This window comes from Liolophura sinensis, chromosome 2, assembly GCF_032854445.1.
Source record: "Liolophura sinensis isolate JHLJ2023 chromosome 2, CUHK_Ljap_v2, whole genome shotgun sequence".
Classification (NCBI taxonomy): domain Eukaryota; kingdom Metazoa; phylum Mollusca; class Polyplacophora; order Chitonida; family Chitonidae; genus Liolophura; species Liolophura sinensis.
In genome coordinates, this window is record NC_088296.1 from 9,883,335 (window position 1) to 9,900,123 (window position 16,789).

General features: G+C 38.9%; 1 protein-coding gene across 1 annotated transcript in view; it reads left to right on the forward strand.

Moving 5' to 3' along the window:
- Positions 1 to 16,789, forward strand: part of LOC135462670 (mothers against decapentaplegic homolog 4-like) — a 30,658-nt gene that overhangs the window by 5,364 nt on the left and 8,505 nt on the right. The window contains exons 2-6 of the mRNA XM_064739896.1: positions 173 to 477; positions 2,896 to 3,070; positions 3,572 to 3,601; positions 7,945 to 8,070; positions 15,068 to 15,172. Of these exons, the coding sequence (XP_064595966.1) occupies positions 235 to 477; positions 2,896 to 3,070; positions 3,572 to 3,601; positions 7,945 to 8,070; positions 15,068 to 15,172 (679 nt within the window). The 5' untranslated portion in view covers positions 173 to 234. The remainder of the gene's footprint in view (positions 1 to 172; positions 478 to 2,895; positions 3,071 to 3,571; positions 3,602 to 7,944; positions 8,071 to 15,067; positions 15,173 to 16,789) is intronic.

Below are 16,789 nucleotides of genomic sequence, written 5' to 3' on the forward strand. Positions count from 1 at the left end.
CACTGTAAAAAAATCTAAAAAATAAAATTATTTTTGCGCATAACTTTCAGTTCTCTGGAATGATGGACCTTACTTCATATTTTAGCTTTTACTTTACGCTTTAGAGCTGTAATCAAATAAAAGAAAATAAACCATTTTTCACGATTTACTTATTTCTTGTTTACTGTTTCAGTATCTCTGACGTTGAGCCAATCCTAAGTTACACCTGCACGTTGCCCCAAGGGGGGCACTGATATGATCATGACGTCACAAGCACCCACATCTGCAGATGCCTGTCTGAGTATCGTCCATTCGTTGATGTGTCATAGACAGGGTGGAGAAAGTGAAAGTTTTGCCAAGAGAGCTATTGAAAGTCTTGTGAAGAAATTGAAAGAGAAACGAGATGAGCTGGACAGTTTGATCACGGCTATTACAACAAACGGAGCTCATCCCTCCAAATGTGTCACCATACAGAGGACGTTGGACGGCAGGTTACAGGTAAGTCAGACGGTCATTAAAAACAAGATCGTTATGCTTGCTCTAGTCCAGCTCGCAAAAATATTATACAATTTATAATGTTGTAGGATATAAATTATTGTGTTTGTATTGGTCGGAGAGCATTGTGGTTTGCACCATTTGATTTCTTGTCACAAAATACGTCGGATTAGCTTCTTTCCAAGCGCATGTGAACAATTGTTCCACTTTTGAATTTTTGCCTAATCTCTTTGCTGATTGAAATCAGCTACAATGTAGTGTGTACTATCTCTACAGGTCATGACTTTATTAAACTTTTGACTATAAGTTATGTGCCGTTTGATAGCCCAGAAGGCGTCAAATCTTTGGGCCAAGCCCATTTAACTGACCCAGCACCCAGGGTTTTGATGGAATTTCCTTTTTTATGCACTTTCTCTCAATGTTGATTTTTTCAAAATCCCTATCTCTTGCAGCATCCAAAATAAAAAGAAAAATTTTTTCTAGTTTCCTGATAGGAGTGTGTTACCCCCAGCAAATTATATTTTAGATGGCCACACGAAATGTACAGTGTAACACAGGATAAAGCCATAGCTTACCAGTAAGTAATGCCAGTGCCGTTGGAAATGCCTGGGCAAAAGATTAAATTCAAAGTCTGAAAACTCGGAATCTAAAGTCTGGCCAGAGATGTCAGTGTCATAAATCAGAACTTCAACATTATCCACTATGGGTTCAGATTGGTATGGCAGTATATACAGCTAGAATCCATCTGGAAAATGGCATTGTTTGGATACAAATTCCCAGGTTACTTAGGCCAGCTAGACTTGGGTTGGCCATCTGTGACATGACCCTCTGAGTCCACACCGCCGTATCTGGTGGCCGGCTGGAGATTGGCTAAGGCAGAAAATTTATTATTTTCAGTGGATTAAAATTCATTATTAAGTTTCTCAGAAGCCCTCTTGGTAATGTAATGTTTAAATGGGTATGGGTACAACCAGTAAGTAAATCTGGACACTAATCCTTTGTCACCTAAAATTTGGCCCATGACTCACTGTGCTGTACTTCCTGCCTGATTCTCAGAGATCTGTTGATCTAAGAAAGTTGTTTTGACATTTGTCATGTTTTTTTGATGGGTAAGATGGTATTCGTCCACAGTGTTAGTAAGACGCGAATAAAAAGGCGTTTACAGTACACTATTTCATGAATTTTGTAATTTATGGTGTTTAATATGCCCAGAATTTATTTTATTTATTTATTTGATTGGTCTTTTATGCCGTACTAAAGAATATTTCACTTATGTGACGGCGGTTAGCATTGTGGTGGGAGGAAACCAGGCAGAGCCTAGGGGAAACCCATGACCATCCCCAGGTTGCCCTCCCAATATGCCCCGAAAGAACCAACAATGGACCCCCCCGTCTTATCATCCTCTGCACGTGGGGAGAACCTGAGCTCAATACCTGAGTCTTATTAACATGCGTGCTTTCCACGTTCTTAAACACGACACCCACGCCCACCAGCAGGTTGCTGGCAGACCCTCCCTCACATGACCAGAGAGGAAGCCAGCATGAGCCAGAGGCCCAAAAGTACATAATGTAGATTCAAACAACCATTATTTTGAATTCAGACCTTCCTTAAAAATTTTTTTGTTGAATATACTGTATAAACCAAACCCTCTGAGATTAGATGCTAGGAGATTTTTTTCCATACTTGATAATAAAAACAATGGGGATTTATAGAAATTAACATAAAAATTTAAAAAAAAACAAAAAAGAAATATTTCTTGGAAAAGGCCCTCTTATTTTGGAATTCGTCATGGGTAGTAGTCTAATGTGGTATATTTACAAAGTGTATATTTCTTTATTTGACTGGTGTTTTATGTCATAAAATATTTCAATTATACCACGGCGGCCAGAATTATGGTGGAAGGAAACTGGGCAGAGCCCGCAGGAAGATTTAAGTGTCTATTTAGAGGCTTCTATTACAAGTGCTTCTGGTCTGCTTCGGGAGCGGTAGATCCAGGGTCAATCCTGGGCCGAATCACACCTAAGAGGAAGTTGTAACTTCCTCGCTTGGCATTCAATGTGAAGGGGATAGTGCAACGACTGGTCGACCCGTATTAGTATAATGGCTCAGGCAGGGTGGCTTACTTGCCCTCGGTAAGGTGTCTCAGTGAAGCGGCGTTAGATAAAAGAGCAGTGGAAATACCATCCTGCAACAAGGAGGCACATTACATGCACTCTAAGGATTCCTTTGTGATCATATGACTGAAAAATTGTTGAGCACGACGTTTAACTCCAAGCACTCACTCACTCACTCCTCTGAAAAAAGTGCTGTAGTGGTGGAAAAGGCTGAGGATGTAGAGTGAAGAAGTGATGTGGCTGTGCTGTGTGAAGGTTTACATGTGCTGTATATAATATGCCATTTCTCATTTTCCTGTCATTTCAGGTGGCGGGCAGGAAGGGTTTTCCCCATGTTATATATGCGCGCATTTGGCGCTGGCCTGACCTCCATAAGAATGAACTGAAACACGTCAAGTACTGCCAGTTTGCGTTTGACCTCAAGCAGGACAGCGTCTGCGTAAATCCCTATCACTATGAGAGGGTTGTTTCCCCTGGTATAGGTCAGTCCTCTTGTTCAGAATGTTTTGTTAAGGAAGTTCATGCAGTATGCAGGAACAATCTGTGTGGTCTTAGCAAAAATGTTTTTTTTTTAACTCATCATACCTCTTATTGTGGATTAATTTTTTTTTAACTTTTTTTTTTGGGCTTTCAGCACATTTTTTCAGTGGCTTTCGGACACACCTTAATACTCTTCACAGTGTTCTGCTTTCGGCTTTACTGGGCTTCCTTACATGTTCGTCACTTTATTGGCAAATGCCTCTAGTGCCCTAGACATGCGTACCACGATTACCCTTTTGGAGCAACATTTTCAAAAAAAATCTTTCCTGAACATCGCATGGAACTTCCTCCGCTTTCCCTGTTTAAAGTTTACTTTCTGCTGGTGCTCTGTCTGAAAATCTGCTGAAGTAGTTCAGCTCTGAACTGTAAAATACCGTTAAAGAGATACAGAATCAACGCTGACTGATTTTTTCCAATTTCTTCTTTTCTTTGTGATTTTTCAGATTTGTCTGGTCTGACGTTACAGCACACAGGTGAGTCTAACGTAAACTGAATTACCTCCCTTGAGGCTACTCTCCTGTTTAGAAGGTGTGTTTTTTTTGGAGTAAACTGTCATCAGGTTAGACCTCATTATTATATTGCTAATGGAGTTAAAGCGTGATAAACTGGTTTAAGGCCTTGTTTTAGGATAGATTTTAATTTTGTAAACTTAGTTGGAAAGCCCAGGGATACATCATGTATTTTTCTAATCAATTTTGGAGGTAATTTTGAATATCCTGACTCTGATTAAGTACAACAGACAGCTTCGCCGAACTCGTTTAAGCTGAAAAACATGGACTTTATTCAAGATATCTCGAAACCTCGGACTCTCAACAGTTAATATTATGTTTTTTTTTTACATTTTTATCTCTTGTCGTGACATAATCTACGTACTGCATGTTTTAATAGGCGAGGCCCTACTTTTCGTAGTTTCACTCCTCAAAAACTAGTCTTGCGTTATGTCGTAGTCGCTGTTGGGTAAAAAGGGAGGTAATTCAGAGCAGGCCTATTAAGATTTTTAACGAAGTGACAGAAAGTGCAGTAAGGTCTCACATAATTTGTTCTATGTATGCCACACTCAAACTGTTCAAAATGTCGTTAACATGTGTTGAAAGTGCTGCATTTCATAGTTCCTCAGGTATACCAAACTGAAGAATTCTAAAATCAATTTATTACAGATGAAAATATATTTGAATGTGGAAATATAAATGGGTATTAATTTATGAATCTAGACAGAAGTGAAATACTGTGCTGTTAACATATGGTTTTATTTCTTGTATTATTAGACATAATGTATCCGTTGCAAAAATAAAAAAGATAACTGAAAATAGATCTTTTTTTTTTTTTCGGAAAAGAAAAGTAAGGAAGGAATTTCAAAAATGTTTTCTTTTTTCTTCTCATGCGCTAACTAGTGATTTCTTGTTAGGAATACATTGATTCTTGCTGTCTGTTATGAACATCTGCCTATAACTTGTTCATTTCCCATCTTCATGCTGCCTAGTACGCAGTATGAGTTTGGTCTCGTCTGACCCTGACACTGTTATTGTTCACGGATCTGCAGGTAAATCAGTTCTTTTCCTCCAAAATTCTGCATGCTGCCGTCCGAATGGTCCACATACACATGTCTTAAGTATTGAACATCACCCAGTGACTACATCTTTGACGTTTTGATCTTGTCGTTTCGATTCAAGTTCAGTTGCGTACATGTATGAAAAATTTTGTTGTGTATTTGACCATACCTTGGTGGTACAGTACAGATTGCACTCTGGCTTGTATTTGGTTAAGGAGTTTTGTCATTTGGCATGCTCGGAATTTATGCAGGGTACTTTTGGGTGTTGGTTTCACATTTTTGATGAGCTACACATCGTCATGGCAACATGGATCAAGAACTGCCTCTCACTTACATGTAGATCTCTCTGTCATATTTCTTGTTTGTGTTGAAATTTGTCTTTTTGAATAGTTAAACATGTGAATAATTGCACGGTCTTCTTCATCTGGTGTTTGACATAAATTTACCTGTGCTTACATGCTAAATTTAAAATTTGGTCGTTTTTTTTTGTATATAGATTTACAGCCAGTTGGGTCTTTGTAATGTGCACATTTTTTGGCATGTCGGTACAAAGTACAGGCATAGCATATGTTGTACCCATGAGCGTCAGTGTTGGCATTCGTTAACAGGGAAAACAATTTTATATGAAATGGTAGCTGTGATTTTTTGCATACAGGTAAAGCATAGTAACTGGACTATCACATGTATGTTCCATTATTGATGCGCTTTGCCCTACTGTAAATGGCCTTCACTTTATTAGAATCAGTGTTGATTTGAAATGTATTAAAAGGGTAATATCTCAAAAAGTGCTGCATGTATTGAGCTCAGGGTTTGCATGCACATAAAATACGGCACGAGAGGGGCTATTCCATTGCTGATACTGGTTGACCCGTACCAGTATAATGGCTTGGACGGGGCGGCTTACTTGCCTCCGGTAAAAGTGTCCCCGTGAAGCAGCACTAGATAAAAGAGTGGTGGAAACCCGTCCTGCAACAAGAAGGCACATTACATGCACTCTAATGATTCTTTCGTCGTCATATGACTGAAAAATTGTTAAGTACGATGTTAAACCCCAGGCACTCACTCACTCACTCCATTGTTGATACCATGTATGCGTGTTATAGTTAGTGTAAAGTACAAAATTCATGACCTTAACGCCTCTTTTTCAGTTTTCAGGTAAAATGTTTCAGTACTTTGTATACCAAGGTGAAGTTTTGCATTCATGGGTGTCTCCAGCAGTTGAGCTGTTTGGTAGCCTTGTTACCAAGTCTTAAGTTTATATCAGCGCTGACTTGGAGCGTGTGCAGTTGATGTTTTTTGGTTTAGCATATTGTAGACAGGATTGGTACTGTACACGTTAACTGGTAAATGTATTCAGAGGGTCAGTGTGCTCAAATATTAGCTTTCACGGAATTTTCATTTATAAATTTGTAGTCATTTGCATTGACAGTGCAGAATAACTGAAATAATGCAAAGGAAGTCGTTTATTTCACATATTGGTACAAATGGACAGGACTCCTCATTTGGAGTAAATGTTTCATGTTACTTTTACCACGTATCGCCTATACGACGTAGTTAAAGTTAAATTGATTTTATTTATGTATTTATTTATTTATTTATTTTTTTCTTAGTTTCCACTTTGGTATTTTATGTGTGGAGACACATAAAGGGTGCAAATCTGCAAAAATTTAGCCATCGTTAGAAATAATATTTGCATACCTTGTCTTTGATTCCAGTTATTTGGCAAGTTATTGACTTTTGTTTTGTAACTGTTTTGTTATTAGCTTCTTTCTCCAATGTAATTGGAATGATTGCACTCTGAGCAACATTAGGTAATGCTGACTGTTTTATTTTATGAGCCAAGGGGGATAACACTTGAGTGGTAGCACTTACCTCCCTTGTTTTGTGATTCACTTCAGTCTGGACAGTTAAGCATGTGCTTTGTTCTTATTTCGTTTTCTCGTGCTATGTTCTAATTTTAATTTGATGGCCTATTCTTTAATCCTAGCAGCGGCATGCTTATTATATAAAATACCTGTCCTATTTGCAGTTATGTGTAGCAAAAACACCAGATAGAAAGTGTTACTTTGAAATGCTGTAGTTTTAGTGGCCGTGAAAAGCAGCTGCAGCCCCAAACTTCTTTGTTTTGGTGAGTGTAGCGTGAAATGCGAATGTTGCTCATTATGCTAGGTTGAAACTGACAGTAAAAATGATGAACATTTCAAGATGAACAGAAATTGGACAGTTTGCATGCACACTTTGCAGGCATTGTTTTTAGCTCAGTTTCAGGGTACGTGTATGACAGCAGGCCTTTTGTTAGGTCTTAGATCAGTTTCATTCTTCTCAGCTTAGCTTTCGGAGATACAGATCTGTACTCTTAAATTTACTAACCTGGAACTCAGTCCTTCTGCATTTTTTATCCTCAACATGTCAAAGCTGTACGCTATAAAACCATGTTTCCTGTAATCCTACAGTAATTGCTGACTTCAACTCATCTGGTCATTCGTGAAGAATAAAGGCCATAACGTCACAATTAACACAAATGTATCTGTAACATCGGCGGCAAGCCAAAGTTCTCTAATGGCCATTTTCAGTTTGATTCGGCCACTCTCGGCATCGTCTGGAAAAAGATAAATTCGTGGAATAATTTGGTGGAGACTAATAATTTGCACACCATTTATACGGTGATTGACAAATTGTTTAGGAGTCTTAGCTTTAATTTGTGTGTTAATATTGAACAAAGATGATCGAAATCATTTAATTTTGGGAAGAGCAGCGGAGTCGGCCTTAGCCACCGAGTCATGTGATTTGAAAATGGCAATTTGCGAAGTTCTGATGCTGTCCGAGTTGGTGCGTCGGTTACATTTGTGTTATTTGCAATGTTGTGTGGCCTTTATTATTCCTACGTAATGAGGTGATATGAATTCAAAATTACTTTAAGATCACAGCACACCTGTTTTTGTGGCGTACAGCCATTGGCACTTTGGAGACAGCGCAGATGACAGGGCCAGGCTAGTGAACGTAACGGTTCAGAGCGGTTAATGTGGAAGCTAAGCTGGGAACATGTTTAACGAATCTCAGAGCTGGCCATTGGCATACTTTTATTCATGACATAAAACACAATAGACCACGAGGCTTTTCTTTTCTTTTTTTTCTTAAAATGGAAAAAAGGAGGGTCGGACCATTTTGAGGTGTAGGGGGGAGTGGCCGCAGGTTAGGCTGAAACTCTGAGCTTAGATTGTCATGGAAACCAAGTAGATGTTGACAAATGACTGCCATCGCTTTCAGCTCCTACGGGACGATTGGTAAAAGACGAGTATGTGTCGCAGATCGAAGGTGGTGCAGGGGAGGCAAGCCAGACGATAGCCGCGCACACAGCACCACCAGAGGGCTACAGTCGTATACCTATTACAGGTAGAGTCTTGGGGAAATAACAGGAGACAAGTCAGTTTGGGCTCCGTCATTGCCAATTTGTCTCAAGCTAAGTAAGAACTTTCGGCTCTCTTGAAAAAACATTTTTCGTGCTCATTAGCCATTCTTTCAGATAAAACCTCAAATAAGGCCTGAGCATTGTGAATGTCTCTTACTCACTCCTTAAATCCCCTACAATTTTTGTTTTTTCGTTGGAAAATAAAATGAATTAAATAAGGAAGAGAATGTTCTTGCTTAGCTGTGACAGTGGGTTGACCTTCCGCCTTGATCAAGGTCGGTCAAGCACAAAACCTGGCTAAACTTGTTTTCTGGACAATGATGTCCATTGTCAGCCACACTGTTTATACAGGTTTTTGTAGTTAATACTTAATTTTTTTTTTTTTTTGGCAGTTTTGTTACTAATCATAATGTTCCCCAAAAATATGCAGATTAAAATTGGTCTTTAAACATGGCTGAAAATTTAAAAAAAAACTCACAGAACATTACTCAGCAAATACCAGGATTTTACGATTTCGTAAAAAAATTTTTAAAAAAATCACAAGCATGTAAATGTGTTAAGCTACAGTATATTCTTTTAGAAAGTAGTTTTATTTTGGCGCAAAGTTGTGGTTTCATTTGTACCATTTAAATGTAAACTTATGCACACAGCATGTTCAGGGTATTAGAATGCTATTGGCTGAAACATTTCTGTTAAATTATTGGAGCATGTCACTTCATGTGTGGACCTTCACCATCTGCACGAAAATGGGAAACGAAAACAATTTGTTCTCTTTTTTTATTTTAACTCAATGTTTTTCCAGTGGTTCACATGTTCTTGAATTTGTTTTGTCCTGTTTCGTTTGTTTTCAATGGTTCTTTTTTGTGTTCTCTGTTTTTATGATTGGTTAAAAATGTTCAGGTCAGGGGTCCCCTACACCACAGGCAAATGTCCAACATCAACAAGCAGGAGTGTCCGCAAGTGCTGCACTTGGAGCGCCCTCTAGCGTTTCATTGCCGCACCCTTTATCGCCACGTGACCAGCCAATGTCGCCTACGTCCACATCAGGGCTTGGGCACTCTTGTGAGTGATTCTTAGAAGTGGTTGTCTCCCTTTTTCTGGAACTCTTCTGCCTTCTTATGTTGTGGCTTGATTTATAAACAAGTAAAACTAACAGCAAATGATTAGTTATTATTCCCTTAATTTAATCCGTTAGGGATAGCTGGCATGTAAATGGCTGTATGCTTACAGCGATCTCCAGTGTGACATACTTTACTAAGAACAGCAAGAAGTGAGCGTGCCCAGTGAGCATCACTTTTTCAACCAATCAGGAAACATACTGCTGTCATGTCACATGACCTGTAGATTAGCATGATGTGGGCATGCTTAATGAGCAACCAGTCATGATTAAACCTGGCTTAAAGTGTCGATTAGCATAAGCAAAACATGAGAGAACCACAAATGCTCCATGGGCCTCAAATCTTCAGCCAACCAGCCATGACTTGCAGCTCTGGTGTGGCATCTTGTATGGAAGGTCGTTGTTAGCATTGCAATTTACATGATGAGATTTCAATTACAAAGTCTATATGTGAATATATATATATATATATATATATATATATATATATATTATTATATATATTATCTTACAAACTGAATATGTGCCTTACTAACTCTGTGCGCTGACTTTCCCCTTAAACTATCTGAATGCCTTCTGCTATCTCGCTTACATAAAACTGCCTGTCTATGTCCTTTTTGCCTTGACTTGTCCGCAAGCCCAAAATAAGTCTGGAAATGTATTTAGAGCGACAAAGAAAGATGGGACCTTAAATGAAAGATGGTAACAAACGTTCAACAGATATTCTTGAAGTACATTTATTTGTTGTATGTTCGTATGTTAAGTACATCCCATGCAATTTTTTATCAGCTGTGGATGGTCGTGGGTTCCCCCGGGCTCTGCCTGGTTTCCACCCACCATAATGCTGGCTGCCGCTGTATATGTGAAATATTCTTGAGTACAGCGTAAAACACCAATCAAATAAATAAATAAATAAATCAGCCATTCTGTACTACATTGATCAGACCTTGACAGCAATATTTTATGCAATCATCAGTCAGCCATACATACCTTCACGGCCTACTCACCATTTTCTTCATACAGCAGGATGATTACCCTAAATGACCTAAATTTTAGTCCATGACTGTTTGCACATTTTTCCAGATTCTGGGAGTTCTGTTGATTTTAGAAAGGTGCTTTGACAGGTGTCTTGAAGGCAGGGTGACATCATACTGGAAGAATGAAAATTTTCCCACCATAACTATTATAACATGACCTCCATTTGCCTCTGAGAATCCTTTTTTTTTGTGGTTGAATTTTTAGGTCATTTAGGGTAGTTTAGTGAAAAAATTATATTTTTTATGAAATTATATGTGAATTATATATAAATTATTATATGTAATAATTATATTATTATGAAATTATATGTGACTGACACATTTATAGTTATTGCAGTGTTGGGAATTCAGCATATATTGACAAGCACATGAAAATTAAGTTCCATATTTTATACTTTTGACCACAGAAGATGATGAATTGAAACTTGGTATATGACTTCATCAAGACAAGATACTGATGAAGGTCAAGTTTTGGGCCGTTTCATCCATGGTGAATAAAATTATGGCTATTTTGGTTCTGTTACAGACTTAGTATAAAGTGGTATGTTGCCATTATTCTGACGTTTCCAAACTGTTAGGAACACGTATTGTGAAAACAATATTTCCAGAATGCGTGTTATAGATTAACAGACCTTAGACTTGCATCAAATTTTTTTAATCATTACATGTGGTATATTCCTTTGGTTATTTTAGCAAAAATTTGTTGCGCTTGATTTATAAGCAAAATTTACATTGTCAAGTAATGTTTTTACCTTTTTACATTAGAAATAACAATTTTAAAGAGATTTTACATTTGTACTAAAGTCAAAGATAGCTTCCTGACCCCAGTGCCTGGTCTTCAAATTCGGAAGCTTTTTGTCACACTCTTGCACCTTACACACTCCTGAAACAAAAATTAGGTGTGCTGGTGAGACACACTTGACAAAGTCAGTCGTCTGGGATAATGAATTTAGGTGTGCTAATCACACATCTGGTCTTTTCGTTCATAAACAAAATCTAGGATCTTGATTAAGGAAATTACACAAAGGGGTGGGAAGACCTACTTCTGCCATACTGGAGCTTGCTACACCAGGCCATGCTAATATTGCAAGCTGCTGGGTTGCTATGGTGATAACATGGTGTGTGTTCAAACCCAACCTTAGGCAGATAATTTGTTGATTTCCGTTGTTCTCACTGTTCATGCGGCCTGGGTGTTCATGGAAGATCACATGCCCAAAGGCAGGGGGTTTTACCCCCAGCACTCCTTTTTCCTCCACAGAACTGACCGCCATTGCATAAGTGAAAACTTCAAAAGTATTGGATTTCACAGAAATCCAATAAACAAATAATTAAAGCTCTAAGGGAATAACAAATTTTGATAGACATTTTTATGATCTTGCTTTGTGAAAACAGTATTGGATGTGGTCACTTAGATTTGTATGGTAATTTCACTGATGTTATAAAGGCCTTTGTTATGAAGAGTGTCATGAAGCTGGCATGGGTCACTGACAAACCATACCATGAATCACGCAGGCCCTTATGTCCATTCACCAACGGTGTATAAAAGAAAAATTGGGAAACATTGGTACTGTCCAGTTAAAGAACAAATAGACGGGCTGATGTCTTGATCATTTTCTTCAATGTTAAGGATATTTCTGACACACCAGTGGCAGCTCAAGACCCACAAGATATTGGAATGCAGACAAAAGTGCAAAACTAACGGATACATGTCTTACTTTTAAAATCGGTGGAACATTGTATTTGACCTTATAATTTTTGATTATAGATAGTATAGATTTATTATTGTAACATGATAAGGTTTTCCGGCAACCTGCAAATAATCGTGGGTTTTCCGCATTGTTCTTCCAGGTTTCCATCCACCGTAGTGCCGGCCTCTGTTATATAAGTGAAACATTCTTGAGTACGAAATAAAACACCATTCAGATTAATAAATAAATATACAGTGGTTGAGGGTATCTGATCAATTCAAGGACCAGTGCTGAAATTCATTGGTGTTCATGTGGATGGAGCTTGCTTATCTTTCATTTCTTTAGTAGGCAATTCAAAGGTAATATACAAAGCGCAAGGCGTGATAACAAAGAGTATTTTAGTATATCGGGGTCCCCACTTGGTGCTCAAGAGGACAAAACTTTTTGAAAGGTTTTCAAGTCGTTGAAAGAACAGTGTTAAATATCATGTTGCATTTTTGTCTGAAATTCACAGGTAAATGAGATATTAAAACAGCAACCACATAAATTAAGGGTTATATATTTATTTATTTATTTATTTCATTGGTGTTTTAAGCCATACTGAAGAATATTTCACTTATACTACGGCGGCTGGCATTATGGTGGGAGGAAACCGGTCAGAACCCGGGGGAAACCCACGGCCATCTGCAGGTTGGTGGCAGACCTTCCCCACGTACAGCCAGAGAGGAAGCCAGCATGAGCTAGACTTGAACTCACAGCAACCGCATTGGTGAGAGGCTCCTGGGTAATGAAGGTTTAAATTTAAATGGAAGTGCTCTTAAAAGTGATAATATGTGATAAATGCCCCCACCCCTTCAAAGCACATTTGTAGAGCCAAAGAAATATTGTGAAATATTAAATTTTAGTGCTGAAACTTACATTTTCCAGCAGGATATCACTGTACCTTCCATTTCAAAGTGTTCAACGTAGTCAATCGTGCCAAATTTTAGGTCACTACTATTAGGTTTCTAAATGTTATTAACAAATATTTTCTTTCACCTGTTGGAACCCTGGCCCCAGTTTCACAAAGACGATAATTGCACATATAGGAAAATGGTATGGTAATAATGACACAAAATAGTGTACGTGCAATAAAAAATGTCACTCGCCGCTTTGTGAAACTGAGCCCTGGTGTGTATAAAGTGGGAATGCTTTCTCTGTTGCATGCCTGACCATGTTCTTTGCCTTGTTGCCAGTGTCTTTACTTCATTGGTTTTTTTTTTTAAATGTGATACTCTAAAAATATAGAAGCAGGCAGGTAGCTGGAGCAGAGGTGGAAAACCTGACTAAAATTCCCGACACAGGGTTGTAGTGCATTTCAATCAGTGACAATAATAAATTCCACACAGTTGTTTTAGAGACAATAGGTATTCAGTGTTATAACATGCCGCCAGCTTATGGTGTTCCAATTTAACTCTAGGATGTACTGGGTGTTAAGCAATCTCTCAGCAGGGCCTCCGTGGCTCAGAAGATTCACGCACCAGCACAGCGTAATGACCCAGGAGCCTCTCACCAATGCAGTTGCTGTGAGTTCAAGTCCAGCTCATGTTGGCTTCCTCTCCGGCTGTACGTGGGAAGGTCTGCCAGCAACGTGCAGCTCTGCTCGGTTCTCTCTCAACATAATGCTGGCTGCCGTCATATCAGAGAAATATTCTTGAGTACGGTGTAAAACACCAATCAAATATACAAATAAAGCGATTTCTCGGCACCAGGGGAAATAACTCCCTGGCAGAAGCCGGCCTATTTGGAAAACCTGTCACATATACTGGTGGAGAAATTAGACGTAAACCAATGTCCTTTATCTGCAAAAATAGTGAGGAAAACGTCTCTGTCTCATCATGACTCCCTTCATTAACTTCTTTACAGAAAGCTGTATAACATAACACAAAATGTTTTTTTCAAAATTGTTCACAAAGTTGTTGCACACACCTGTAAATACAGGTATTTTAAGTTTTAGAAAAGTTTCACATGTGCTTTTTTTTTTTTTTTTTTTTTTTTTTTGGCAGCTGGAGGCAGTATACTGTATTTCTTTATCGTTTTTGGAGTGACAATTTTCGCGTGACACATTTTTCAAGTGACACTGTTTTCGTGTTTGACAATTTTCAAGTGACACATTTTTCGAGTGACACACTTTGCTTGATTCACCTACCTTACAGTGCTTTGTGAAGTTTGATTGATTTCTTATCAGAAAAACTAGCATCAGTGTTAGCATCAAAAGTGTCTATATGTTTGTGTAAGTGCATTCTTACCCACAAAAATTAGTCTGCCAGCAACCTGCAGATGGTCATGGGTTTCCCCCGGACTGCGCCCGGTTTCCTCCCACAATAATGCCGGTCACTGTCGTATAAGTGAAATATTCTAATACGGCGTTAAACACAAAGCAAATCAAATAAATAAATAAACCTACAAAAATTAAGCTAAATTAGAGTGTTCCATGAAAACCTTGATACTGTCAACTAGATGTGTGTTCTTATTTAAACACCACAGGCTATATCAGTGTCTAACAAACCACATGCAATGTGCCTCGCTTTTATCATGGTTGGCAGGCTCATATATGTCCTCCAAGAACAGCGTTGTAATGAGGGAGATGTCTACCTGGTTCTGATAATTTTCTAGTTCATTAACAGATTCTGTTGTCACTAACAATTTATACATATGTATATCTGCATGTTATCTACGTTGTACTTGTCTTGCAGTATTGCCAGAGCATAGATTGAAAGATTGTTGTGTTGGGGTGAATGCATGTTGTTTCTGTGTAAATGTTTGCATGCTGTATGTTAGTAAGTAAAAAAGTTAAAAAAAAACACATTTAAATGTGTATAATGTGTTTTTTAGAAACTCATCAGTGTCCTCTTGTGTTACTCTGACAAGTGTAGAAGTACAGATTTCCTCTTGATATTATGTTACAATTTATTTTTAAATAATGGATTGTTTACAACGTCATGCCTTGGAATTCGATCTTAGATATCCATTCATAATGCGTACTTTGTGTAAGAAGCATAAAACCCAGCTTCAGTTAAAGCTGTTTTGAGGCCAAATGCATGTAGTTGATGAATGTGGTTATCTGAGGTTGACATTCTCCACACCTTACCTTTTCCAGCTGCCTCCATTGGACCTGCCATGTCCTCACCCCTGGAGACTTACCCCAGCCCCCATGGACCTGGTCCTATACAGTCCCAACCTAGTATTGGGCCTTTCTCAAGGAGTAAGTATCGCGCTGTGGTGGCCAAGTGGTTTGGGGGGGGGGGGGTCCTCCTTATAAGTAGGAGCCGCTCTAATTGCCTGTGGAGCCATGGTGAGAATAAGCCGTCAAGCTGTTTGTGTGAACGACTGCACAGTCTAACACTGACTGACTGATTGAAAACCACCATTTGTCTTCCACCAGAATGATTTTTTTTTTTTGATTGGTGTTTTACGCCGTAATCAAGATTATTTCACTTATACGACGGCGGCCAGCATTATGGTAGGAGGAAACCGGGCAGAGCCCGGGGGAAATCCACGACCATCCGCAGGTTGCTGTCAGACCTTCCCACATACGACCGGAGAGGAAGCCAGCATGAGCCGGACTTGAACTCACATCGACCGCATTGGTTAGAGACGCCTGGGTCATTACTCTGCGCCAGCGCGCTAACCAACTGAGCCACGGAGTCCCCCCACCAGAATGATCATATCTGCATATTATTATGTCACAGGTGGAAAAGTTTGTCAGTAGCTTACCAGTGGGTTCCCACATGACGCCCTTTTTTTTTTCCCCTCTAACCATAAAGCGAACAGCCATCACATCATTGAAAAGCTCTTGAGTAAGGTATTAAACAGGAAATAAAAGTTAACTGGGGATGTAGGTTCAAATCTGAGTGTGTGGGATAATGCCCAAGACTTCAGAATTAGCGATTACAGGTACCGGTACTTCCCATATTAAGCTCTTAGAGAGTTGCTTGATTTTTCGATTTTTCTCCTGTTTTTTACGTGTGTCTCTCAGAATAGGTGTGTTGAAGACACCCTCTTCTATAAGTACAAGTACAGTTGTACATTTCTGAGATTTTAGTAAAGCTTTTGTACTAAAATAGCAGTGTGGGAGCAGCCAATGGTCTAGATGCTTGCCTCTCAATATCTAAGGACATAGGAGATGTGAGTTCAAACCTGGCCTTGGACATTTGGAGTTTGCCCCTGCTCTCAATGCTTGTATGGCTCTCTCGTGGCCATTTCCGCAGTTTATGTTCGTTGAAGACCAATAAATCACCAATGTGGTTGATTATATCTGTGTATCAGATCTGATCTGCTTTATCCTCCCATGAAGACCAATAAATCACCAATGTGGTTGATTATATCTGTGTATCAGATCTGATCTGCTTTATCCCCCCATGAAGACCACTAAATCACCAGTGTGATTGATTATATCTGTATATTAGATCTGATCTGTTTTATCCCCCCATGAAGACCACTAAATCACCAGTGTGGTTGATTATATCTGTGTATCAGATCTGATCTGCTTTATCCCCCCTTGAAGACCAATAAATCACCAGTGTGTTTGATTATATCTGTATATCAGATCTGATCTGCTTTATCCCCCCATGAAGACCACTAAATCACCAGTGTGATTGATTATATCTGTGTATCAGATCTGATCTGCTTTATCCCCCCTATGAACACCAATAAATCACCAATGTGGTTGATTATATCTGTGTATCAGATCTGATCTGCTTTATCCCCCCATGAAGACCAATAAATCACCAATGTGGTTGATTATATCTGTGTATCAGATCTGATCTGCTTTATCCCCCCATGAAGACCAATAAATCACCAGTGTGATTGATTATATCTG